We start from the raw sequence: 27,300 nt of genomic DNA, 5'->3' as shown, positions 1-27,300 counted from the left end.
CACACACACACACACACACACACACCCTCCCTACCCGCCTGCAGCCCACCCACCTGCACATTACTGTTCACACCTGAACAATAATAGGAGCAATAGACAAAGCTCACCATGCGCCATACACAAGTGATACTGTATTTATATTTCACTAATACACTGCACACTGTTAAAAGTGGCAAAGAATTTTTATATTAACTACGGATATGAAATGCAGGCTATTGCTACATTATTTACAGATGTTTTTCAAGTCTGTTTTCAGTTCTACTAAGCCCTGACAGTTATTTGCAGTCTGCAGAAACACTGTCAACAACCACTCCAGTCCACCATCCAGTCAAAGCACAGTCACTAAATCTACCTTCAACATCAGCCTACAGCAATAACTGTCCTCGAGTACAATTCGGTCAGAAAGAAACACTATTAAATTACAGAAACCACACAGACTAGGCAGTGTGAGTGCTGCTCATGACCCTGTCTCTCCTTAAGGCACTCTTGTTTTCCATCAGAACTCTAAAGCCTTGGCTAATGCTCAAAAGAATCACCACATGGCAAAACTATCTAGAGACCAGAATATGACCTGCAAAATGAGACTGTCCTCATAAACGTCCCAGCATAAACAGAAACAGCTTTTGTCTACTTTCTTTGTCTCTTACTTTCATTCAGATTCTTTAACTAATAGAGAGTAAAGAAGAAAGAATTGAAGGCTTCAGCACGAGCCATTAGTCGGCTGTCAGAAGGCTGCTGCCCGAGGTTCCCCCACAGGGACAGGGTCGGTGCAGAGGAGCCGTCACTGTATGCTTGTGTTTGTAAAGTAAACAGAGCGAAAATGTTACACCCAACATAGTAGAGCGGAAAGGTACTTAACTTAGGTCACGGACTGGCAATTAAAAAGTTATTAAATCATGTCACAAGATAAAGAAACATGAACAGACAGCAGAAAATTGAGTTTGGGGTAAACATGATCAGACGGAAGAAACAGGAAATGATTGTTGACCTGAAAAAATATGGAAGAGATGCTGAAAAAATAGAGATGGCGGTTGAGACTATTTAAAGTATAGGAAAGTAAAAAATAAAATAGCAATTTAACAAAATAAAGGCAACTAGTAAAGTCTGAGATGAGAAAATGAAATCTACCTTTCTCCTGCTGCTGCTGCAGATGAGACTCCTTGCCTGCTTCCAGTTGAGTACTATTAACAGAAGTTACAGGCTCATCCTCTGCCCTCTGCATCTCTATCCTTTCTTCCTGTTGGTTGTTCATCTCCTCCTCCACTTGGACAACAGGAGAGGTATTCACTCCCTCCACCAGTGCATCCATAGTGTCTGAATTCATTTGCTCTGCAGGTGCATGGACATCTGCTGTGGGCACATCTGATATAACGCCATGATTCTGAAAGACTGCAGACTCTGTCTTATTCCCTATGGTTACCTCATTCTCAATCACAGGACATCCCATAATTCCAACATCCTCAGCCTCCTTGGGCTCAATCTGCATACTTTCGCATTCCTCTACCAACTTGAACTCTTTCTTTTGTCTCTCTAGACTTTCTTTTCTTTCCTCTGTATCTAAAGACCTGCCTGTCTGTTGACCAGGAGGTGTGTTAACTTTTGTGCAAGATTCAGGTGTGGAATTAATCAAACCTGTTTGTGGAGTCACTGCTTCTTCTACCGTATCAACTGCCATTTCCTCTGGGTTCGATTCATTCTCAGTCTCCTTCCCTTCTGTACCTGCTTCACTCTCATCCACATGTTGCATCTCAGTTAATTGTTCGCCCTCAGTCTCATCCCTTGGTTGGCCCATCTCTGTATCTACACATCCCTTATTCCTGTTCTCACTTTCTTTCCTCTCACATGCCTCTGTCCTCTTATGAACTGGAAGAATGGCTGTAACGTAACCCTCCCCAGGCTGTGTGGAGACAATAGCCCAGTCTACCTGCTGCCCCAGGGGGCTTGCTGACCCTGGACTGACCTCCTCAGTGTCACTACTACAAGTCCTACTCTCAGATTCTGCAGGCTGGCTGGCTGGCTGGTCTGTAGGATCTTCCTGTTTACACTCAGTCTGTACTTTCTGACTAGCCTCTACCTCTAGCTGTGCCTCTTTTTGAGTCTCAACAGAGGTGGAAGCCACCACAAGCTCTGTGTTTGTTTTGCTTGTGTCTTGTTGAGCAGGGTAGTCACTCGGGTTACTGTCAGTTTCATCCCTACTTACAATTCTTTGCTTATCCATGGTATTTGCATCTACATTTGCAGTATAGCTATTAAGTGTAGGCTGGTTAGAATCTGGTTCTGGCACAAGATTTGAAGAGTCACAGTCTATATGCATCTCATTGTTCGTTTTCAAGTCACAAAGTGCTGTACTGATGCAGTCCAAGGCTTCAGGCACACACACTGGCACAGGCTCATGCTCAAGCATACAGTCGGAGGAGGATGTACCTTTAGAAGACGTTGGTTCACACGTGTTCGCCTCCTTCCTCTTGCTGTGCAGATCTGCTGGCGTCTGATGAGGAAATGGCTCAGTGAGGTTCTCCTCGATCAACATGGCACATAAAATGCTCTGGGGACACTTGTCACTTTTCACAGAGCTCTCCAACGCATTAGGTTGTTGAGGTTCTGTAGTCCGTGGTTTGTGTAGATTTCTGTAGTTCATGCTTATAGCCTGAGTCAAAGAGCCCTTCTGTGGGGAAAAGCGTGGCAGAGTGATATCTGCAAGTTCTACATAATCACCTTCTGAATCATCAGCAGCACTGCTCCTCCCACTACTGTTCTGCTCTAGAGCAGGGAGAAGTTTCACCACCTTACACGAATCCTGTCTCTCCCTTGACTCTGCCATGGATGTGTCAATCAAAACTTCATAGCCAGATTCAGAAGCACAATCTTCCTGCCCTTCTTTTACCTCAGTTTTCTCAACTGTTCTATTCTCCAATACCAACTGGCTCGCTTTCGGGGGTCTGCTAATGAACTCGGGATGAACGACATCTTCCCAAGGCACCCTGAAAATGTCATTATCAGCAGACAAAAGACAGTGCTCGAGGGTGACTCTGCCATTTCCGCTTCTCTCCTGATTGACAGAGTCCAGCCAGGCCATGCTGAAAAGTGTGCTATATGCTAACTCCGGGATCTCCAGCTCTTCCACATGCTGCCCACTTTCTGATAGGCACTGGAGGGTGATGTGTGGGGGGCTTTTGGGTGATGCAGCCACCTGCAGATAGAAGTCACCGGGCTGAAGGACACGCCTGTCCAAAGAGGTCAACTGGACTATGATCTTCTCGTGGACGCACAGTGGCCACCCCTCATGGCGGAACAGGAAACCACAATATGGAAACTGCAGAGGAAAGCAGATGTAGTGTGTCAAATAGGACTGTTGTTACACTAGTTCATTATCTTTCTGTCTTTCTGTTATCAGTATTTACAAACAACAGGGTATTTCCTGGGTGCAGAAAACTGCATTTACCTGTAAACCTTGCTTTTCAAAAAGTACAGGTAAAGTATGACACCCCCCCCCCCCCCAAAAAAAAAAAAAAAAGAGAGAAACATATGTTAAGAATGCTTGTGCTGCTCTTTAATTACAGTGGCATAGCATGTTATTTCCTCTTTGCTAAAAAGGCTAATGTGTTTACACAACACCTAACCTCATAAAATTACACACAGACAGAAGAACTGACCTGATATAATGCTGCCCAAGATTCTCCATACATCCAAATCTGTAGGTGTAACCCGACTTCATCTTGAGAAGGACCAAACAACAGTATATTGGATAATAAATCTCGACTAAGAAATCATTTCTCTCATTCCATTTATATAAACGTTGCACTGTCCCGGAATGATATGAGACCTGACGGACATCTCAGGGTTTTCTCTCAGCAGACTGCAACAGTGTCACTGTAATGCAATGCAATAAATATAAAACCAATATCCGGCTGGAATATAATTCTTAGGCAGCTTCTCAAAAATTAGCATAGGTTTTCTTTCAAAGTGTAGAGTCAAAGAGTCTTTAGATGACACAGTCTAGTGGGCTGGATGACAGGGAGTGGATTGATACGGGTGAAGACAGATCTATAGGTGCTAAACAGTCACTGTGTTCAGGCTGTAATTTTCTATTATGATATCCTTATTCACCTACATATGGGCCCCTGAATGGTAACTTGGTATGGAGGTCACACTGAGAGGCATTCCTCTGACCACAGGTGCAGACAGAACTAACTTTTCCCACAGAGTATCCAGAGGAAGGATACACACTTACGAAACACATACACAGAATTATACAACTTAACAGACGTTACTCAATAAAACCCTTTCTTAATAAATAATCTCTTTCAAACAGTTCACTTGCCTGGAAACAAATGATACATAGCAGTAGCAAACAATTGTAGACAGACAGACAGACAGACAGACACACACACACACACACACACAAAAAAAAATTCCCACACATAAAAACAGAGTATAAACAAACTAGTGACAAGCCGTTTCCGTTAAAGGTCACCCTGCCACACACAAAGACACTCCACTAGTCTGTTCCTATGCTTCCTTCACAGGTGTGTGTGAGCAAAGAAAAGAACTGCTGCCATGGTCTGTGCATGACCGAAGCAGACAGAAGTCAAAGGTCGTTCCTTCTCCGCTTCACAGGCCAAACCAACTGTGCAGCAATAACAGCGTAAGAATTTATTTTCAAAGATTTCCTACTCTAGTTATTGACCTTTTTGTGGTTGAAAGCAAAGGTGATCCTTCAGTAGTACCACTAAACTGAGCTGCTTTGTGAACAGGACACTGGGTGAAGAGGTCTCAGGAAAACACTACACTTCTGCATGCCTCTTTTGTCTTCGCCTGAAGAAATGGACTGTGTCCTCCAGGTTGTGCTTCTCAAATCAGTGAAGAGGACAGTTACCCATGACCATGCAAAAACATTCCCACGTAATATTTTTTTATATATATATTTCAGACTGGTTGATCAAATACACTTTAACGTAATGGCTATAAAGTGAAGAAGCTTGTTGTTCAGTAGTGGTAACTCAGTGGCTCAGCCTCTCTGTTGCTAGTCAGAAGATCGGGAGGTTCAAGCCCCAGTATCACCAAGCTGCCACTCTTGGGCCCCTGAGCAAGGCCCCTAATCCTTTGTATTCCAGAGGCAGTGTATCATGTCTGACCCTTTGCTCTGACCCATGCCTCCCAACATCGCTGGGATATGCAAAGAAAGAATTTCATTGTGCTGTAATATACATGTGAAAAGTAAAACCACCTTCAAAGCTAAGAATAATAATGTATTCAGAGCTCAGAAATACGGAAGTCCTAAGAGGCCATGCATTATAACAGTTTTCCGTTTCTTTTTTTTTCGAATTATAACGTGATCTTGACATAACAGATGTTTTCTCGTTATTAAGATCTCAACATAAACCTGTTTTCCCACACCGTAATTAACGAGTCCCGGATCAAAGTAAAAGTGAATGCGATCATCTGATGCGATGCTGCCACCTAATTAAGTACTGATAAGTAATTAAGTAATTAAGTCATGATAACAAGAAAACCACTTTTGTTATGTCCTGATCACGAGAAAACAAAAAAATTAACATGCAAGAAGTTCTCATATTAAGAAAATCTGTATTTGTGCTTGAAGTTATGGCTGTTTTTATTGACAACCTTACATAGAACCTTTGAACACTGTGCTATTTCTGTCAGACTACTGAAATAAAAAACATCTCATCTCATGATTAACTACATTTAAAAATCCTTTATCACTGGGCCTTGTGTCTGCAATTGAAGTTAATACGGCTAAAATCAGAATCTTATGAACATTAACCCAAGCCATTCTTCCATGATATAGTTATATTAATGGTGTTCCTGCCCCCTCATTGTCATCGCTGTAAGCCATTCAGTACGATGAGAACGTAACTATGCAGGGAAAACAAGACGCCATCGAAGATATTGTGTGGAAAATTATTTTGTGCGTTCTCATAAAAACGTTTTACAGACTCGTGACTCCTATAAGTCTTTATCCTTAAAGAAGTTTGATGCTCCTGTAAAGGGTGTTTTTGTCCGTATCAATGTGCAAGAAGCTACGCCCTACAGAAAACACAGTACACTCCCAAGGACAGTCCTGTGCTCAAAACAAGCGTTAAGTGATACCTCTAGGTCAAGTGTGTGGTATATATAGTGTGCAGCGACATGAAACCAAACCTGAAGCTTGTGTGTGCATGTGTCAGAAAGTGAGAATATGCATTTAGGGGGGAAAACCCCTCATCTCTGCAGTGTTGATGGGCCAGGTCTCCAATTACCAAAACAAGAAGCCGCTACCAAATAAATGTGAGCCTGGTGGACTCTCCAGGCTTTTGTCTGAGGTGAGTGATTGTGTGTGTTCTGACTGCGCCCACATTATGACTAATTGCGAGTTGAGGGTAAGCAGCTCACCTAACCAAACATGACATGCTGCAATGCTATTGCAGGCATGACGCTACACGACCTGCGAGAGTGTAAGAGATGGTGACTGCAGTGCACTTGGGAAAGCAGAACAAACAACACGAGACAAAAGAAAGAAAGGACGCTGAGTAACTACAAAGGATTTCACAGGACCCTGAAACAATGAAGCAATCTTAGGCAGTGCAGCACTCACACATGCGTCCTGCTGGATGCTCTGAAGAATGTGCTTGGCGGGGACCAGGAAGTCAATGAGGTAGCGCAGGCCGTCTCCACGGTATGATGACTCGACCACATCCAGCACCTGGCACAGCACAGTGCCACCGCTGGCTTCGAATGGCGGGTAAAGCACCGCGAGTGTGCTCTGGATACAGCTGTCCAGAGATTTAGAGTCCTGAAAACAGACACACACACATACAATAACCACACCTGATAGACATTTACAAGTAATTCTGTGCATCAATAAGCAGAACACACACAATGAACAGACACATACACTATACAGACAAAAGATTCAATCATTCTTTTTAAACATCCAGTTCCACATTTAGTCCCCATTTTCCGTTATAAAAACCTCCACTCTTCTGGGAAGCTGTTATACTAGATCTTGGAGTGTGCTTGTGGAGATTTTTCTGCTCATTCAGCAACATGGACGTTAGTAAAATCAGGCACTGATGTAGGGTTAGGGGGCCTGGGGTGCAATCACCAATTCAATTTATCGCAAAGATGTTTAGTAGGGTTGAGATCGGATATAAGGCCGCTTAAGATCTTCCACTCCACTCCATGTAAACCACTGTGCCGGCTTTGAGTCCCACCAGGTACTGGTTTCATAGTTCCAAGTGAAAGAAAAATGTAATGCTACCACATCCAAAAACACCTTAAAAACACCTTAGTGGTGAGCAGAACTTGGGTTGCACATTTAGAAGCAAAACCATTAATGAAAGCAAAATCTCCAGCTGCCCCTTTCCTTAAACAAGTTGCTGGCGCATGATCTGGATAAATCACAAGCATCAGTTTTGTTCCTGCATCAAAATTCAGCTGTCGCAAGAGAAAAATCTGTTGCGGAGAGGAATATTTTTTTAAAGTGCAATGCAGTGACTTACGAAATAAGATGAAACCCCTGTGTATTTTAGAAACTGTAATACATTTAAAGTAAAGTAAGCACAGTATGGGGTGGTCATGCCTCTACAGGTGTGTATAGTACAGACTGACAACCTGACAAACACAAGGAGAGAACACACACTCCAATACAGCCTGCCACACCAGTTCATACTCTAAAATTAATCTCAAACATCAGGTACTCATTGACAAAAGGATGTGTTCATTTAACACTGTCTTAACCAATCATCCATGCCTCAATCAAATAAAAGAAAAATTAATCAGTATTTTAATACTATGCATCAGGAAACCCCCCCCCCAAAATTACCTCATGGCTCTTAAATAGGTGGGAATGTGAGCCCCTAACCAGCACAGACACCATAAGTGGTGAAAAATACGGTATGTGCCAACAATCTGCCCGTTCAATGTTTATGAAGGTGGCTTAGATTAATGCGGCAGCCAGGAAAAACTTTGACATAAAAAGTAAGGGAAACTGCATATGTTCCTCAATTAAAATATATTTCTGTTTTGCATATATCTCAAAGTTGCAACCTTGAAAGTATGAGATACATACAAAAAAGGAGATAATCACCTATAACAGACATTTTACCAGCTTCGATCTGATTATGAACTTAAGCCATTAGGCTCGTTTCTGCAATTACAAAAACCAACTTCACAAAACGTAATGTTAAAAAAGTAATAGCGCTTCGCCAAATAGCTGTTAAACACCTTTACACCTGTCCCGACAGAGTCTTTTGTTGTGAAAAATATGTATAGTTTATTGAAGCAGAAGTATAAGTCAGAAATAGGTTACATTTTTGGCCACCGTTTTTCCACAAACCTGTATTGACTTCAGGAAACCTTGAAAAAAGACAATTACAACTTACCCGTTGCAATATTTAATTCTAGAATTTTTAATTTGGGCTGCAAAACCACAGTGACCCTGACCACGATAAAGCACTTAGTGATAATGATGAGTGTGAATTTTAAGCCTATTGTGTATGACTACAAATGTGTTGCCTCTTGCTTTGTTGTATATCATTGCATCTAAAGACAGCACTAATGGAAATGAGGGCTTGCCCTCGACGTGTCTTGAGAGATATAAATAAACACATAATTAAATTACCTACGACAGGCATTGTTATGCAGAAAAGCCATAAGACATTCACTTATCAGACGTGCAACAGAATTGCACTGATCATGATAATAAGTGCACAATTCGCTGTAAAATGCAAACTCTATACCGAGTTTCCTACAGGACATCTCCATTTACTAACTTTAAACCAGGACCCAATTCTTTTATTCTCTCTCTTTATTTCAAGCCATCTGTCAGGTAGCAGAGAGACTGCAGATTAGGATTGGTCTTTGTAGTAAAGGGCTCCCATGGGTTTATCTAGAAGGGCCAATAATGTCCTCAGCACTTGGGGAATACATCTCTCTCTGTCTTTAAGACATTTTCTGCACCAGAAGTTAATAATTATATGTAGGCGCCACATAGATCATTCCAAAATACTATTTTAAATTAGTCATTCTTCCTCTTAAAGCCCAAGCATCTGTAGGCTAATTACCCCAAATGATCCGTTTTGTTCTGACTGCCCACTAGCCCTGTTCTGACTGTTTATTCTTAGAGCATTTGCTCACTTTCCTTCCTAAATGACTGAGTGGTTAGTCATGTAGGCTGGAAGATTAGACAATGTTGAACTCAGATGTTGGCTAAGGTAATAGCAGAACCTCTGATCTTCCGGATTATGCCGAACACTGTCCTTCAGGCATATTTCCATTGTGTGCATTTTCAAGAACGCATGAACTATACATGAGTTTCCTGGAGGAACCCGAGCTGAGTGTAGGTCCTCAGCTGTCACAAGATAAAAATCTGTTGAGATTAATATTTTTCAAAAGTGCAATGCAGTGACTTACGAAATAGAACGAAACCCCTGTGTATTGTAGAAACTGTAATACGTTTAAAGTAAAGTAAGCACAGTATGGGGTGGTCATGCCTCTACAGGTGTGTATAGTACAGACTGACAACCTGACAAACACAAGGAGAGAACACACACTGCACCAGTACACTTTCTATGGAAATGTTTCTAGTTCTACCAATACAGCCTGCCACACCAGTTCATACTCTAAAATTAATCTCAAACATCAGGTACTCATTGACAAAAGGATGTGTTTATTTAACACTGTCTTAACCAATCATCCATTAACGTGGGGTCATTTTTGAGAGGATTTCTCTGGCTGGATTAAGAAGTCGTTTTAAAGGCTTGGCCTGTCCCGATTTCCAAATGAATTGCCCTAGTGTGTGTGTGTGTGTGTGTGTGTGTGTGTGTGTGTGTGTGTGTGTGTGTGTGTGTGTGTGTGCACAGACAAGTTTTATTATTTCAGATGGTTAAGCTTTATAAAGTTAGTCACAAAAGAGCATTCAAACGTACTGTGAATAAGTTAAGGAATACAGCGTACTAGTCTATGATCACTCACTCACTCACTCACACACACACGTGATCACATAGAATTACAATTATCTACTTATCTATACTACAAATAGGTATACTACATACTTATCTACCCACAAGATAAGGTAGATAAACAAACATTATACACAACGCTAAACACTCATCAGTCTATGCACAGACAGAAAGAAATACTATAGAAGCTTGTTCCTTCAAAACCTGAATGGCGCCTCTCTCTCTCTCTCTCTCTCTCTCTCTCTCTCTCTCTCTCTCTCTCTCTCTCTCTCTCTCCTCTCTCTCTCTCTCTCTCTCTCTCTCTCTCAGCAAGCTTTCATTACCTTTAGATCTCAGTCTACATTACTGTCCACATCCTTTTCCCATCCACTTTACTGATCCCTATCTCACCCAATCACTAAGAAACTTTCATTCAGGCCATCCGCTTCTCCTCCCCCCCCCCCCCCCCCCGCTCGCAGCATCCTCATATGGTGTGACAGTGATAAATGAAAGTCATTTGAAACTTAGAGGTCAAGAACCTATATCTGATGTCTCAAATCTACAAAGCTAAATAAGAACATCATTCAGATTTCATGTAAGTAAAACATTCGTGAAACCAGGGGAACCTCTCCGTTTCAGAAATCCAGTCATTTCTTCAAATATAAGAGAATGTTTTTTTTGTTTGTTTTTTTTTTACTTTAGCTGTAAACAGTATGAGGAAGGAAACCCCACATTCAGTGCCTAATAGATTCTAGGAAAAAAAAGAAAAAACCTTCACCCATTAGTAAGTTATAAAACACAACGGGGGTGTGTGTGTTACAGGAAATTTATCAGTGTTTTGCAGCCTGACATAAAGCAGAGTAACTCTCAAAAGTTTACTATATAAAATAAAAAGATATAAGAATATATAAAGATAAGTAACAAACCTTTATTTCTCTTATATTGCAGCAAGATACCAAAGCAAACATTCCTTACCATAGTAAATAATGACCATACATTTATCCATTTATAAATCAGTTCATGCTTTTGCACACAAACAGACGTTTCCCTGCTGACACTCTAATTAACCTGACCAGCTACATTTCTAAGAGTGCCGTCACCCTTCTTAAAACATTCTTTGTGCAAATGCTAAAACAAAAGCTGATGAATCATGCACATTAGATTGCAGTCTGTGAACTAATTATCCAGGAAGGAAACGCTTTAACACAGCTCTCCCTTTGTGCGAAAGGTTTTTTTTTATATACAAGATAGAGCCAAATATACACAACATTCCTCCTGATTGTCATTTCCAGAGTTACCAACTTTCACCCTTTCAAGTTCTCGTTCTCTCTCATTATGAGGGGGAAGATTGGAAATCGCAGCGAGCTAATCCCTGCTCTCGATAAGAGTCCAGTCACAGATGAGAGTCAAACGGAGAGCGATTTTGAGCTGGCTTAAAGTCAATGCAGAACATTCTCCTGATTTAAATTATCCCACAGATATTTTTTCCATCATTATTCCTCTGGTTTATTTCTTTAATCTTAGAGGCACTGGCATGTCAGACTGGAGAGGTTCAGGTCTACAATAGCATCATTCTATGAACTTCTGTAGCTATGCCGACCGAGTAAACACTCTACATCATAAGCAAATGAGAAAAGTAGACTCTTTGTGTGTGTGTGTGTGTGTGTGTGTGTGTGTGTGTGTGTGTGTGCGTGTGTAAGCGTGCGCGCATGTGCTTTAGCTGTCAGTGCATCTCTGGTGTAAATGCTTCTCTAAGGATTTGTGGTTCCATTTGTTCTACGTTTTACAGCATGATCATACACCAAAGACTGAGATCACTAACTTCTAAGCATGAAAGTAAACCCAACTGTTCCACAGTAAACACATACGCGAGCGCCCGCCTTGGCTTTTTGACGCCAAGAGTTAAAAGCAGATTGGTTTTTTTTCCCCCTGCGGACCTGTACGTGGCACTGAACCATTTCAGTAATGATGCTCAGGCCAGCGGAGTTCAGGGCACGTAATCAAGCATCTGGCCTCTAATGAAGCGACAGACTGGCCTACTACAGCACCATATTGGATTACTTAAGTAATCTGGTCTCCATAGGCCACGCTCAGGCCAATGAATAATCAATCACATCATCTGCTCCCAAGGGTGCACTGATTCTCCTTACTAACTGTGTTAACCCCCAAACCACCTTAAACAGGAGAGACATACAAATTCTTTGGAATCTAAAGCCCAAACCTAATGACTAATGGCTCTGGTTGATTAGACAGGAAAAAGGGAAATAAAGGGATATAAATCAAAGTTAAAATTACTAGAGAAAAATAATAAATTACTTTTTTTGCAAAAATAAAGACTAAAGCAACTGTTGGCTGATGTTCCTATAAGACTCAATCAATGGGCAGCAATAGATACAGCACTTTATAAAGATGAATAAACTTTCGCTAAACATCAGTGAAATCACAAATATAACTTGGGTACAGAAAACATAGCCAGTGCCAATTCAAATACTAAATACGTCAATGGTGGACAGTAACAAAATAAATGTAATTTGTTACTGTACATAAGTAGCTTTTTTCACGTATCTGTACTTTGGGGAGACTTTTACTTGAACTTCACTACATTTCAAAGTCATTTCTTTTCATTTATGAGGATAAAAACTTTTAAGTCAATTATGCAGCAAACCACCAATCAGGGTCGAGCTCACGCTCTGTATTAAACTTGTTTTGATTGGCGCTCGGTGTATCTACTTATCACCAACATACAGTTCAGCATCAGTTCAACAGCAAGCAGAACATTATGAGAGGAAGAAACAAAGAAGAAACTCCTGCCTCTGACTTGCCACAACACCTGTGGCCTCATTTCTATTTCTATTTCATTTTTTTGAAGTAGTTGAAAGGAAGGTTTTGGGCTTATGATAATTTTAATAGAAATCAATTAGTGTTCGACTTATTAATATCATTTTATTAATAGACTGTTATAATAAAAGTAACAAAGACTTTTCACATAAACCGAGTTGATTAAGCAAAGAGTTTTGTGACAAAAATGATCATACATTATAGCCATAATGAATCAGAGTACATCTAAAACGTACAAAAGTACATTTGAAGACAAATACTTTTGTACTTTTACTCAAATGAAAGTGGAACACTTTTACTAGAGTCATATTTTATCTATCTCTACCTTTACTCAAGTTAATGGTTAGTGTACTTTCTTCCACCACTGGGATACATATACATATATATATATATATACAGTGAGGAAAATAAGTATTTGAACACCCCTACAAATCATGGAGGGGTCTAAAATTGTCATCGTAGGTGCATGTCCACTGTGAGAGACATAATCTAAAAAAAAAAATCCAGAAATCACAATTATATGATTTTTTAACTATTTATTTGTATGATACAGCTGCAAATAAGTATTTGAACACCTGTCTATCAGCTAGAATTCTGACCCTCAAAGACCTGTTAGTCTGCCTTTAAAATGTCCACCTCCACTACATTTATTATCCTAAATTAGATGCACCTGTTTGAGGTCGTTAGCTGCATAAAGACACCTGTCCACCCCATACAATCAGTAAGAATCCAACTACTAACATGGCCAAGACCAAAGAGCTGTCCAAAGACACAAGAGACAAAATTGTACACCTCCACAAGGCTGGAAAGGGCTACGGGGAAATTGCCAAGCAGCTTGGTGAAAAAAGGTCCACTGTTGGAGCAATCATTAGAAAATGGAAGAAGCTAAACATGACTGTCAATCTCCCTCGGACTGGGGTTCCATGCAAGATCTCACCTCGTGGGGTCTCAATGATCCTAAGGAAGGTGAGAAATCAGCCCAGAACTACACTAGAGGAGCTGGTCAATGACCTGAAAAGAGCTGGGACCACCGTTTCCAAGGTTACTGTTGGTAATACACTAAGACGTCATGGTTTGAAATCATGCATGGCACGGAAGGTTCTCCTGCTTAAACCAGCACATGTCCAGGCACATCTTAAGTTTGCCAATGACCATTTGGATGATCCAGAGGAGTCATGGGAGAAAGTCATGTGGTCAGATGAGACCAAAATAGAACTTTTGGGTCATAATTCCACTAAACGTGTTTGGAGGAAGAAGAATGATGAGTACCATCCCAAGAACACCATCCCTACTGTGAAGCTTGGGGGTGGTAGCATCATGCTTTGGGGGTGTTTTTCTGCACATGGGACAGGGCGACTGCATTGTATTAAGGAGAGGATGACCGGAGCCATGTATTGCGAGATTCTGGGGAACAACCTCCTTCCCTCAGTTAGAGCATTGAAGATGGGTCGAGGCTGGGTCTTCCAACATGACAATGACCCGAAGCACACAGCCAGGATAACCAAGGAGTGGCTCTGTAAGAAGCATATCAAGGTTCTGGCGTGGCCTAGCTAGTCTCCAGACCTAAACCCAATAGAGAATCTTTGGAGGGAGCTCAAACTCCGTGTTTCTCAGCAACAGGCCAGAAACCTGACTGATCTAGAGAAGATCTGTGTGGAGGAGTGGGCCAAAATCCCTCCTGCAGTGTGTGCAAACCTGGTGAAAAACTACAGGAAACGTTTCACCTCTGTAATTGCAAACAAAGGCTACTGTACCAAATATTAACATTGACTTTCTCAGGTGTTCAAATACTTATTTGCAGCTGTATCATACAAATAAATAGTTAAAAAATCATATATTGTGATTTCTGGATTTTTTTTTTAGATTATGTCTCTCACAGTGGACATGCACCTACGATGAAAATTTCAGACCCCTCCATGATTTCTAAGTGGGAGAATTTGCAAAATATACATTTTATATATACATTTTATATTTATATATATATATATATATATATATATATATATATATATATATATATATATATATATATATATAATTAATGTCAAACATATTCTGTATCCTCCATTTCTTTTCATCAGTCCAAAACTACAACTCTCTTCTTTGGCTCAGTTTGTGCCTTGCAGCTGAAAAACCCCAAACACATGAACAAAGTCATGAAAAACCAAAAATATGTGGACTGAGTTGCTTCATGGTGTAATTGCTTTCTTACAGAAACTAACCAGTGCTCGAGTACAGTCAGAAGAGGAGCCTGGCGTGACTTCTGTGTTCTCGCCTCCTTAACAAACCACATCGAGCAGCAAAACGCAGCAGGGTTTTGTTCCAATGGACTAAACGGTGCACATGTGTAAACAAAAAAAAAAAGCATACAAATTGTGTGTGCTCTGAAACTGGCAGGAATATATCACTAAGGCTTAAGGAGCATGCAAATAACCCCGGATGGGTGGAGAAATGTTTATCCCTGGCAGTTGAAAAGTAACACACTCACAGACTGTTCTGCCTGACAGGCACATGAGTGCACACAAGAACAAACACACACACACACACACACACACACACACACACACACACACGAACACACACACACACACACACACACGAACACACACACACACACACGCAACAACAGTCATAATGTTGGGGGTGGGATCACAGGGGATCCAACCTTTCACCCTAACCCAAGTGACAGAGGAACCAGCTGTCTGTTAGAGAGAGACACATAAAAAGAGAGACATGTATTCTATTTAACTATATAAATCCAGTGTTTGTGTAAAACCTGGTGCTTTTTTGTTCAGTAGAGAGAAACAAATATCAAGCTGTAAGTTGTTCAAACATGGGACACAACCTCTGGTCCAAAACTGAAAAACTCTTAGGAGAAGTGACACGGTAATACACTGTCAGCCATGTTGGATCTGCCCTGGATCCCTGGAAGGGTGCAGACACTTACCTCCCTGAAACACTCATCAAAACATCAAACAGCTGGCTTACTTCATAAATTCCTACCCTGACTCACACACTGTTGCCCTTCCTGTTGTTATAGGCAGCACTACACCTCACATAAAACTTTCAGGAAATACGTATTCAAAACTAGATTAATGAGCAAAACATGTCCTCGTTTATACAAACTCCAATGTCCAGTAGATAAAAAATAAAGAAATGCCAGACTATTTAACTATTACGTTTAATAACACACACACTCCACTACACACTGCTAGACAGTTAAAATGGCTGCGCCAAAGGCTTTATAGAAAAAAACATGAACAATTTGGACAACGTGTGTATTGTTTATGCAGGGCGAATGCACAAATACCTACAATTGGAGACCAATTATGTCTTGGTCATTTCAATTAAACACAGACTTTCAGTTTCAGCTGACACACAGAAATGTGCTGCACCGAAACCACAAATTTCCTGGCGCCTTTGGCTTTTCTGCTCCTCCACTGGTTGGTTAAATCTCTCTCCCTTTTGTTCATCCCTCTATCTGCCATTCTTCAGGCTTGAACTAATGTAGCTCTGTGACCTCTAGGAAACGATCTGCCGTTTGATATCATTGTATTCGAGCTACTTTTTGTCACATTGGGTGTACATATGGAAAATGAAATATACTTCAGATAGCAAATCTGAACATTTCCCCATTGGATAAAATCTGTTTCAGTAAATGTGTTAAGTTTTCAATGAGCGCTTTATTTAGGAATAGTAAATTCTATATAAAATTACAAATTGTTGATCCTGGTCAATCCAGCTAATGAAATAACATTTACACAAAACCCATTCTTAGTACAATACTTCCTAATATTAAAATTGTGCCAATTGCTATTAATACCCCAATCTTTCATTACAAAAGACACACAGCTGTCTGCAGTGGACCAGGAATGCAGTTTAGAACCTGTAACTTGGATGATGTTACGTAAACCAGAGACAACCTCAGCTTCAAAACAAGCTTGTATTTTCCTACCAATGGAAATGTTGAAGCTGTGAAACTGGCTTGTCCCATTCCTGATGTGAATCAGGTGTAAAATGAACACTAAGGGGAAAAACAAAAGGAAAGAAAATAAAAGCGCTAAGAAAACCAAATACGAGGTGAACATCCAGAATTAGATTTTTATCGACTTCTTGAACACCCCCATGAGTTTCAACCATCCTCAGAGGTTATTGATTAGCCAAAGGGGGTGGAAAAAGAGGTTTGATGACTCAGGTCTTGAGTTGTCTGTTTTAAATACGTCGGCTGAGGATGTCAGCTGGTGCGCATCGCTGCAAACATGTGACCTTGTTGATGTTCTTTAGCAGTTGATCAGAAGCACATGGATGAACTCAGTAACGTTGTGATCACTCCAAACAGAATCTGTTCAACTTTATTGAACATGTTTCACAAGACCAGAGCCTTTTGGTGAAAAACTTTCCTATAGCGGTTCTATTGTATTGACCTTATCTTCCATACAACACTGAAAGATCACCTGATCATTCATTTTCTTACAACGTATTGCTGTGTCTGATAAATTTTAGTCATCTTGTAAACACTATAGTAAATTAATCCAATCTCTTCACTAAAAACACAATTTCCTCTTACTTATTTCACAAATCAACTTAATGGTTTATTAATTTCTCATTGTCAAATAACACATTTGAACCTTAAAGAACTAAATATTTAGGAAAATAGCTTTTTAATATGACAATCCATGTCTATGAAATAAATACAAAAATGCCGCACAGTGTTACTATCAGATTCTCAATTATTATCAACACTGTCCACAGTGCTGTCAATAGTGTGAAATCCTGAGTTTATTGCTTTGTGCACTGTGGTCAATTTCATTAGAGCTGTAAATGTATGAAGTGTATGTGTGTGTAATTAAATGCCGGGTGCTGATGCTGTTTGGTTGAAAGCTCCTTTTGTTCAAATGTAATGTCATGGTGTTGATTTTGGAAGATCTTGCCTCCTTCTGTCATCATGTAATACGATCACGCGTGGCCAGTGAAGATGCTTTCAAGACACATGCACGAGCCGAGCGTGAACAGATATCAGTCTTGTGATCTAACCCAAAATATTTAAATAAAGCACATAAAAAAGAGGCATTTAGAAATGACCTGGATACACACATACCAGACACACTATTACAGTCTCCGCTGCTTCAAATACCGTCTCAAAATAATCTCAGCTAATTTTAATCAGTCTCTCTGAAACTCAAACCTGTAGTCTAAATGAACCAGACAATAAAGCAACTTCTACACAAGTCAGGATTCTTTCTCTTTAGAGCAAATCCTCTGAACACTACAGATCATCAGAACCAGCGCATTAACATTAAAACCTATTCATACAGCTAGAGGAAGAGACATGAAAAAGAAATGGTGTTTGGCTGGAAGCCAGAGATGGATAAAACCCTGGTCTGCTGTTGTAAAGAGCGTCTCTGTTGGAAGAAAGCTAGCCTGTGTGGTTTAGCGTGTCTGGGCCTAAACTCAGCAGGATGGCACGACATAACAGCTAGCATTCGAAGCTTAAGCTAGATCTGGGGTTACACAAGTTTATGAGCTTTGTGTAAATATTAGCAGGACCATTTTCTTGTTTTAGTTATAGGAAAATATTTCACATCGAGATGTAAATTTGCTGACCTTTTTATCCAATATAACTTGAGCAACTATGAGCAAGTACACTCGTTATAACAGCACCGAAATATCAAGGAAAATAGTGACTCAATAGATTTGAAATCACAATCATCTAAACACAACTAACGTTCTGTCACTAACCTTTTCCCTTCACCATTTCTAATCAGAAAAACAATGCAGACCAAAAATATTCAGTCCTCTGAAGACATTCAAATGGTGAAAAACCATTTACACATTTACAACATCTACACATTTTCTTTGTTAAATAAAAACACTATTAAAGTTCATGTGCTTATTAGACTTGCATCATGTCAAGAGTTTGACATAGAAAATGTTACTACAGAAACTACGGCGTACAAGAGCGAGCACATTAATCCCTTGCATTATGTTTAGGGTTTCCCTGAGACTGCCAGAGTGTCGGAGCTCAAAACCGTACTTAGCATTAGATACTTTATGTCTTCTACTCACCACCTATAGAAATGTACACATAAATTCTCTTTGGAAGTCTCAAATACTCCAACTGTAAAATGTGCATGGAAATAAAAACCAGTAAGGGTTTTCGCCCTTTTTTGTGTTTGCACTTGTACCTCCTGTCACACTTGGTCGGGTCTTGATTATGGAGTGATTGCTCTTGTTGCTTGTTCAGTTATAATCAGCAAGCACTCTAGGCGTCCATAATGTGTCGTATCAGTTCAAGCTATCTTCACCCCAAGCTCTTGCTTTAGTTTCCTACATCCTTGTTACAGACCTCATAAACTTTTATCTGTTGTTAAAACTACAGGCCATGAGGGTCAGAGTTCTGCACTACATAGGGTAACCATTGAGCCAGCACTGCCCCAACTAGAGCACTGTACACAATTACTGAGAGGTTATATATGACAGAATAAGAATGGGTATAATGCAAACCAAAGTTGTGAGTGAGAAACTTGAGAGAAAGAACTTCAGGCCGAACGCAACACAGAAAAATACATTGATTTATGAAAACTGTTAGTTATCTGCCTTCATCGTTTCACACACACAATTCTTTGTTTGGTTGCAGTTGCTTACAGTAAAAAAATGAAAGTAAAGATTAAAGTAAAAAGAAAAAGTAAATATACATAAAGTAATATATTAAGTGAAATGAAATATATTGCAGCATTAAATGAAATTTGCAATTGCAGTGAAAACAGAAAAGTCAGACTACAATAAAAGTTATAAATATAATTGCACATTATTATTATTATTATTATTAATTATTATTATTACACACAAATGCCCAAGATATTAACAACATATAAGTGTGGCATGAAAATCTATAACTTGATCTATATCGTAGAGTAAATGAATCCAGTCTCCACATCTGGTGAGCAACCAATCGCAGATGTATAAAAAGAAATACAAAGAAAAAAAAAAGATTTACACTTTACACTGCGCTGAGCAGTTCTGATCGAGAACATTCCCCTAGCAAAACAAAATAAACAGCAGCCTATCACTCGACTATGCAACACGCGTGCGCCTGCGCGCACGCACACACACACACAAACAAAATCCAAAGCTCACGAAACCTGCTTTGCTTGGTTTCTGGAATACTCCCATACACATAAACAGATGTACACATACATTCACACGGGCTAAACACTTAATCACCAAGGCCTGCTCTGACAAGCACAGGTGTCTCTAAACAGTCCTGATACAGTGCTGGTGACTGAGATTCCTCAGTCATCCTCATCTGGTCATTTCTTTATCAGAGAAATAAAAAAACATTTCCATTCACATACTTTTTTTCTGATGGGTTAACCAGTAACACAGAACACACGACGTCCACCTTGAGATCAGAGTAAGGCCTTTTATCTCTGTCCTCTAAGCAAACAAACACACACACACACACACACACACACACACACAATGCCGAAACACTAACTCTTCAAAGAGTCACTTAATAGCCCAATGGCCCCTGGACCACCTCGCCAGTGTGAATAAGTTACGAGTCGAAGACTGTGCTAAAACCATACACAAAATCCGGCTGAAATAAAAAAAGTCAACAAATCAAAAGCGACGCTGAGACAAAAGCAGTGACATCATGAGAAACAGCTCGGGCTTGAATGAAATGTAGACGCCACTTTATAGAAGCATTTGTTTCTGTTTAGTACCTCTTCCTCTGACAGGGAGAGGGTTACAGAGAGCCAAGATTTCCTCAGGCTCTCTGCAGGCTTACGATTTTATTAAACTGAGCTACACTGATTAATGCACTCATAGTTGTATTAATACCACCAGAAGAAAAAACACACACACACACACTCAGCATTTTTTGCTTGTTCTTTTCCCCCCTTTTTCAGGCACTAGTTCAATGTCAAAATTAACATCATTCTTGTGTTACGGCACTTCACTTTTACAATGGACAGTGCTTAGAGCATGGTACAGGCACTAATTCAAATCCAGAAGCATTCGTGCCCTTGCTTAGTTGATTGCGCATAAACATTCAATTCAACTCACTAAAGTAAATTCTGATGAGACTGTTTGTTATGTTGCAAATCTTGTAACCTGGAGGTTGAAAGCTGTTGTCATTTCTCATCACTAGTGTTTAGAAAACACACAAACAGGAGTAAGAAGACGTGTTACACTCTGATATATACATGTGTGTGTGTTTGTGTGTGTGTGTGTGTGTGTTAAGAAATACAAAACAGAACTTTCCAAGTTTTGTAGTGTACTTAATGGGAACATCATCATATTGTAATATTAAAGACAACTGCTCTGTGTTGTCTAATATGAACTAATTCTATTTTAATTTCCCCCCAAAAGAGACTCAAGTGACTCATCTTGTGTTTGACCAGTGTGTGTACAGCACTATTTCTAGCTCCACCCCCAAAAATTAATAAATCACTAATGAAACTCGCTGACTGCTGCAAATACCATGTTACTGGCAGAAGGGCATAAGAGGGAAAGTCGAGAGCCCAAAAGGGAAAAGATGAAATGATCACTGTTTCATGGTACATTTTACACACACACACGCACACACACGCGCACACACACACCCCTCTGTAGAACTGGCTCTTCTGCTGACATACACCAGTGTCTAGAGAAAAGAGAAAGGCACACCAGAACAGCTGCAGTCACACACACACACACACACACACACACACACACACACACACACACACACACTCTCTCTCTCTCTCTCGTCACCATGCTGAGTCTCTAGTTAAAGCACATGGGATTTTGTGTTACCTGCACCAAGGGCAGAGAAACCAGCTGACACATGGCCTGAACACTGACTCAGTGATCTATCACATTCAGACACACACACTATGCAGGCACATGCTTTAATTAGCAAGCAAAGAAGAAGCCTATGAACGGTAATAATCAATACAATACCAGCTATTACTGTAATCAACACTCTCGCTCACTGGCTCGCTCACTCTCTCTCTCTCTCTCTCTCTCTCTCTCTCTCTCTCTCTCTCTCTCTCACACACACACACTCATAAACAAACTGCATCTCAGCAGGCTTACTCTGCCAACTTCATAATGACTAACACAAGATCACCGAAGGTCAACTTTTTAGTTTTTCAGTACTAGTACAGAGACACACAGACAGAGAGAGAGAGAGAGAGAGAGAGAGAGATAGAGATAGAGACACATACATACACACACACACACACACACACACACACACACACACACACACACACACACACACACACACACACACACACACACACACACACCTCCCCCTAACCTCTATTACAAATAAGGTAAAGTCATTAGCAGCTCAGCCTAGTTCAGCTCAACCCCCCCAAATCACAGCAGTGTTAAACCCCCGACTCACCATGCTGTAAGAATTGTGTCCTTCCTAAACTCTGACTCTTTTGCTTCATTGTCCCGCTAATCCTGTAGTCCAAATACCTTTCTGCATGTTTGTGTGTGTGTGTGTGTGTGTGTGTGTGTGTTGTTGTTGCATGCATGCGTGCGCACACACACACACAAACTGGATCTCCACACGGCAGGTCACCGACACACTGCCACACTCCACACACACTGCAGCAACTCTCACAAGGTATAGCCCGCCCACTCTTAAAACCAGCCCCCAAACTGGTGTGTGTCTGTCAGTCATTCACTGTGGCCCGCCCACGAGGGGTAAAACTGCATGTGTGGTGCTCCTGTGCTGGGAAACCTGAGAGGGGGCAAATTAAATCTAGAAGCTACTGTAAATAAGAAGGGAGGCGTTTAAATAAAGCGTTATAAATAAAACGATAGGACTTCAGAAGAATAAACAAGAGGGAAAAACCCTGAATCAGAGAAAAAAAAAACCCTTCTCCTTTTACATATCAAAAGTGCAGATTGCTTTTTAATCCTCATCATAACCGAGCCCAAACTGAATTTCTCCCAGTGGTGATAGCCATCAATAGCAAGTCATCAGGCAGCAAAATGTGTATGAAGACAATTTTCTTGCCAGTTTCTACATAGTTTTTTTGGGCAGAAATTTGAAATCACAGGGTTAAAGTTAAATCACAACTGAGAAGAAAAAGGTGTATAGGGTAGTCAGATTGCTAACTTAACTAGTGTTAGTAAATAACAAACTAGTTTGTATGGTATATTTTGACAGGCTAAATATATTATATCTAAGAATATGTTTGGAAACGTCTTGCTCAAACAACATTGCTTCATTTAAAGTTTAGTTTCTACCTGCAGTTAGTACCTTAGCACTACTTCAATGCTTTAGTGGGAAAAGATCTGAAAAATTGTTGTTTTGTCATAACTAGTTAAATTTGCCTTTCAGTACATGTGAATAGAGACGTTAGAAAGAGCAATAAAGCTTGGAACCAGAGATGATCAGGTCTCCGAAGAGCCAGTACAGTTAGCATGTAAAATACATACTTGCCAAAATTAGAAAAGTGTTCACATTTGATTGCACACACAAATTGTGTATTATTTTGTGTTTACAGTTATAAAAACCTTGGATGTACACACACACACACACACACACACACACACACACACACACACACACACGGTTTTTAAGTCACGTTTCGGTTCAATTTCGGTACGTCGGGGGAAGAAATGCAAAACATAAAATTACTTGTCGTTTCTTAATAACACAGTTTATTATTATTAACATTTGTGAACATTAACAGTTTACATTAAAAACATTTTTTTTTATAAAAATGCCTGTTTGGTTAAATTATATATAAAATAGTATTTAAAAATATTTAATAAAAATAAAACAAAATAAATGTAATTAATGCAATAATTAATGTATTTTTATAAATATTTAATAAAAAATACAATAAAATAAATAATAATGCATATAAATTGGCACAAATTAAATTAATTAGATAAAATTAAATAAATAGGAAAAAGTTTACATTTGTTAGACCCCATTTGGGTAATACCGATGTGTGTGTGTGTGTGTGTGTGTGTGTGTTTTAAATTAAATATTAAATTTTCTAAACATATGATCTACTTAACTGTTTTACTTATTTCAGCATACCTTAACAAATGTCTTCATTCCTTCCAACCTTCATTCATTCACTCAAAATGTGATGTCAGGATTTTCTCTTTTTAAAAGAAATTCTTAAAGCTGGATATAAAATACAAAATAATCCATATCGTTAGTGTTAGCATAACGCTAGCGCTTTGGATTCTTTAGCTTTTTTACTAACAAATAAATAAATAAACAATTTCGGTACATAGTGAGTAGCCACACGGACACTGTGCTAACTCCGGTAACCGGTACAAATACATGCATCATTACAAACCTAATATTAAATCATTATTCTGCATTTCTACCTCATAATAAATGCTTTAAATTCTTTGTTCAAGGGTACCACAAACCATTTCTCTTTCAAAATCTATAAAACAAAACCTTTTCACTGACACTTAGTGGAGTACATACAGGTTATAACGCACAGATTATAAATATTCATCTCCAGAAAAAATAGGAATGACAAGTTTTCATTTCAGAGAAATGTTTGTATGTTTGTAATAGAGCACTCAATTTATAAACATTAAGCGGAATGTCTGGCTTTAACTATAAACAAAAATATGTAGCAGCCAAAACAAAAAAGCCCTCAGCATATTATTTCAATCTCGATGATGTCACAACCGTCAGTGACAAGGGGTCCAAAAGAAAAAAGTGGCTATGTGAGGGATATTGTTATAAATCAGAGTGACACTAACCAATCATGGTCTTCTGTGAGTGTATGCAGAACAGGGCACATAGCACATGACAGCCAAAGAACTTTGGCACATTATGCATAATTGGGGAAAATAATCATATCGGCTATTTCCTTAAAGAATTTCAAAACTATATGTTGCATTGAGGCTGCTCAAGAACATGGGGTGGTCATTTCAAATACTGTTTTGGTGTAGATAATTAATTAGTGCCAAGTAGAATCCAGGAAGGACTAAACTATGCTGGTAATTAATACATAAACCGGATCCCCATGTTAAAGTAATCCCACCTTAAACACCATCAATGCAGCACTTTCCCACATTTATCAGGTGAAAGACATTCAAAGTGCAGGGCAAAAGTAACAAAAAGAGTTATGCACGAGGCAAATACATTGCTTCAGTGGGATGAAGAGTAAAACATAAGGTAATAAAGTAAATGAATAAAAATAAATAAATACAAAAAATTAAAAATAAACTCCAAATAAACCCATATTTGGCTGAGAAACAATAACAGTAGGTGATTTAGGTGATGACAGTAGAGTAGCAAGACAACTTTTAATCTGCAAGTTCATCGCAGTCTGATTGTGATGAAAGCAATGCATCTGATATATATATATAAAGTGAACAGCGAAGCATGATGGGAAAAAAAAATCAAGCAGGACCGCATTTTCTGGGCACAACATGGCTGAGAGCCTCATGACAGAAGCAGATTATATAGCAACTGTGAATAAATAAACACTGTAATCTCACAAAGAAACAAAAAGGCGCCATTGATATTCAACCAAGGCTAGATTCGCACGACAATTACTAAATCCCCATCTACCCTGTACAGTGTAAGCATAATAAACATGCCACGCTCTGAAAGAAAGAAAGAAAGAAAGAAAGAAAGAAAGAAAGAAAGAAAGAAAGAAAGAAAGAAAGAAAGAAATTAATTATTTTGTCCCAACCTTCAGGATCTTGAAGGATGAAATCTGCCAGAAATCTGAAATCTATTTTCAGGTTTTTCAAAGCAACATATAATCATTGGACTGGATTTTTTTTTATCAAGGCATGTCATGAACAAAATTAACGCTACAGATAGTTTTTGTTTGCTGCTGGTCTGGATGTGTCACGGATAGAGACCGTTTTTTATTGGCAAAACATACCAGACTTTCTAGAAAATGCTAGCAGTCTGGTTTACCCAAGGTAGTGCAGATGAGTGACCTGGGCCTAGAGCAATTCCGAGAGGGTCTGTCTGCTTTCTGTTTTAAAAACAAGCGCAGGCTCACTCCTGTCACTGTTCTCTGCTCCTAATTCACTAGCTGTGACTGCACAATGCCCTGAGTTATGTTCAAAATAATCAATGGCAAAATATTCATGATGGTAGCTAGCTGACTCTAGCTCGGATGTTGTGCGCCACTGGCTACAATAATAAACTTTGTAGAAAAGGTTGGATAATTTCTGTTGACCCCTGGAGCATTCTAGATTTTTTGAGAAATCTATATATACAGTCGAACCCACTTATCTCGACCTCGGTTAACTCGCCAACCCTATCAAGTCGACGTTTTTGAAGTGGAACCGCCAAATTCTCGCTTTGTCTTAGCAATTTTTAATCGGTCATGTCGATTTTTTATGCCGCCGAACCCTGATATCTCGAGCACAAGGGGGGGGCAAATTTGCCACTTAACGTTGGTTATGTCAGGTTACGTCGGTTATCCCCCTGCCACGCCCCCTTCGGCGGCGGCATTCCCCGTAGCACCATGCTTCTTCTCCCGTGCGCTCCTCGCAGTCATGCTGATCACACACACCTGACTCTCATTCACCCACTCATCCCATCTCCTATTTAAGCCACTCACCTCCACACACTCGCGGCCCGTTATTGTTTGTGCACATGATCGTATGTGTGCACATGATCATATGTGTTGGTTCATGGTGGTCTGTGTAATCGCATATACATATCCCGCTACCTATCCTTCTTCTCGGACTCCGCATTCTCTCAACGGCACCCCGGATTACCCCGATACTGCTGTTTTCCATGTTCACGCTGTCTGCACCACGTTTATCCGTTGCTGCCCAGCGCTGCGCTTTCCATAGCGCGGATTCGTGGATTCTCTACACGAACTGTCTCTGCTTTCACAGAACTTCGTGGACCGCGCTCCTGGAGCGCACCACTGGATATTGCTGCTTCGCTACAAGTATTGGTGGATTATATCCTGAGTATTCTCAATAAACTTTGTTTGCGTTTACTTCGGCTTCCGCCTCCTTATCCGCATTACAGGTTATCTCGATCCGCATGACCAATCAATCAAATCGCGGCAACGCTGTTGTGTAAAAAAAACTCATTTAATAACGCACATCATGTACATAAAGAAATTTCAAGCACGTTAATATATTGCCTCTATATTGGTTTTCGTTTATCTCGATCATCAGTTATCTCGACGCTTTTTGGCGTCCTCTAGGCCCCCCAACATAACCGGGTTCCACTGTAGTAGCAAAAATGGCAAAATGTAATTGACACCTTGACAGTCAGGACAAAAACAAAAGCAGAGAGGAGAAAAAATACAATTCCATTTATGCCTGGTGTTTCTGAATTTTTCTACCCATTCTCTCAGCCAGTTCCTGTCAGCCTCGTAACTGTAACCTTATCTGACACCTGCTAGCTGTGCACTGTAATTTGCACTTAAAGCTACCGAGCTATTCCATCTGTAAATGCGTATTGTTGCAGGTAAAACTACCATGACTAGAGCAGGAAACACAGCGAATTCATTTGCGTCTCCCGCTATTGTGACAGAAAAGT

At 39.9% G+C, this 27,300-nt stretch overlaps 1 protein-coding gene across 11 annotated transcripts in view; it reads right to left on the bottom strand.

Moving 5' to 3' along the window:
* plekhg4 (pleckstrin homology domain containing, family G (with RhoGef domain) member 4) overlaps nucleotides 1–27,300 on the bottom strand; it is a 92,307-nt gene that overhangs the window by 39,308 nt on the left and 25,699 nt on the right. For 6 of the 11 annotated variants that reach the window (XM_083550212.1, XM_083550213.1, XM_083550211.1 and 3 more), the window contains exons 2-3: nucleotides 6,596–6,793; nucleotides 1,129–3,313 (exon numbers count right to left, since the gene is read on the bottom strand). In XM_083550212.1, coding sequence (XP_083406338.1) covers nucleotides 1,129–3,076 — 1,948 coding nt within the window. In that variant the 5' untranslated portion in view covers nucleotides 3,077–3,313; nucleotides 6,596–6,793. Of the gene's footprint in view, nucleotides 1–1,128; nucleotides 3,314–6,595; nucleotides 6,794–22,179; nucleotides 22,402–27,300 lie in introns of those variants that run through there. The other 5 variants (XM_083550207.1, XM_083550209.1, XM_083550206.1 and 2 more) reach the window with 4 other exon arrangements.

This window comes from Silurus aristotelis, assembly GCF_946808225.1.
Source record: "Silurus aristotelis genome assembly, chromosome: 9".
Lineage (NCBI taxonomy): Eukaryota > Metazoa > Chordata > Actinopteri > Siluriformes > Siluridae > Silurus > Silurus aristotelis.
Note: the sequence above shows the minus strand (reverse complement) of the source record. Positions and strands in the feature narration are given on the sequence as shown.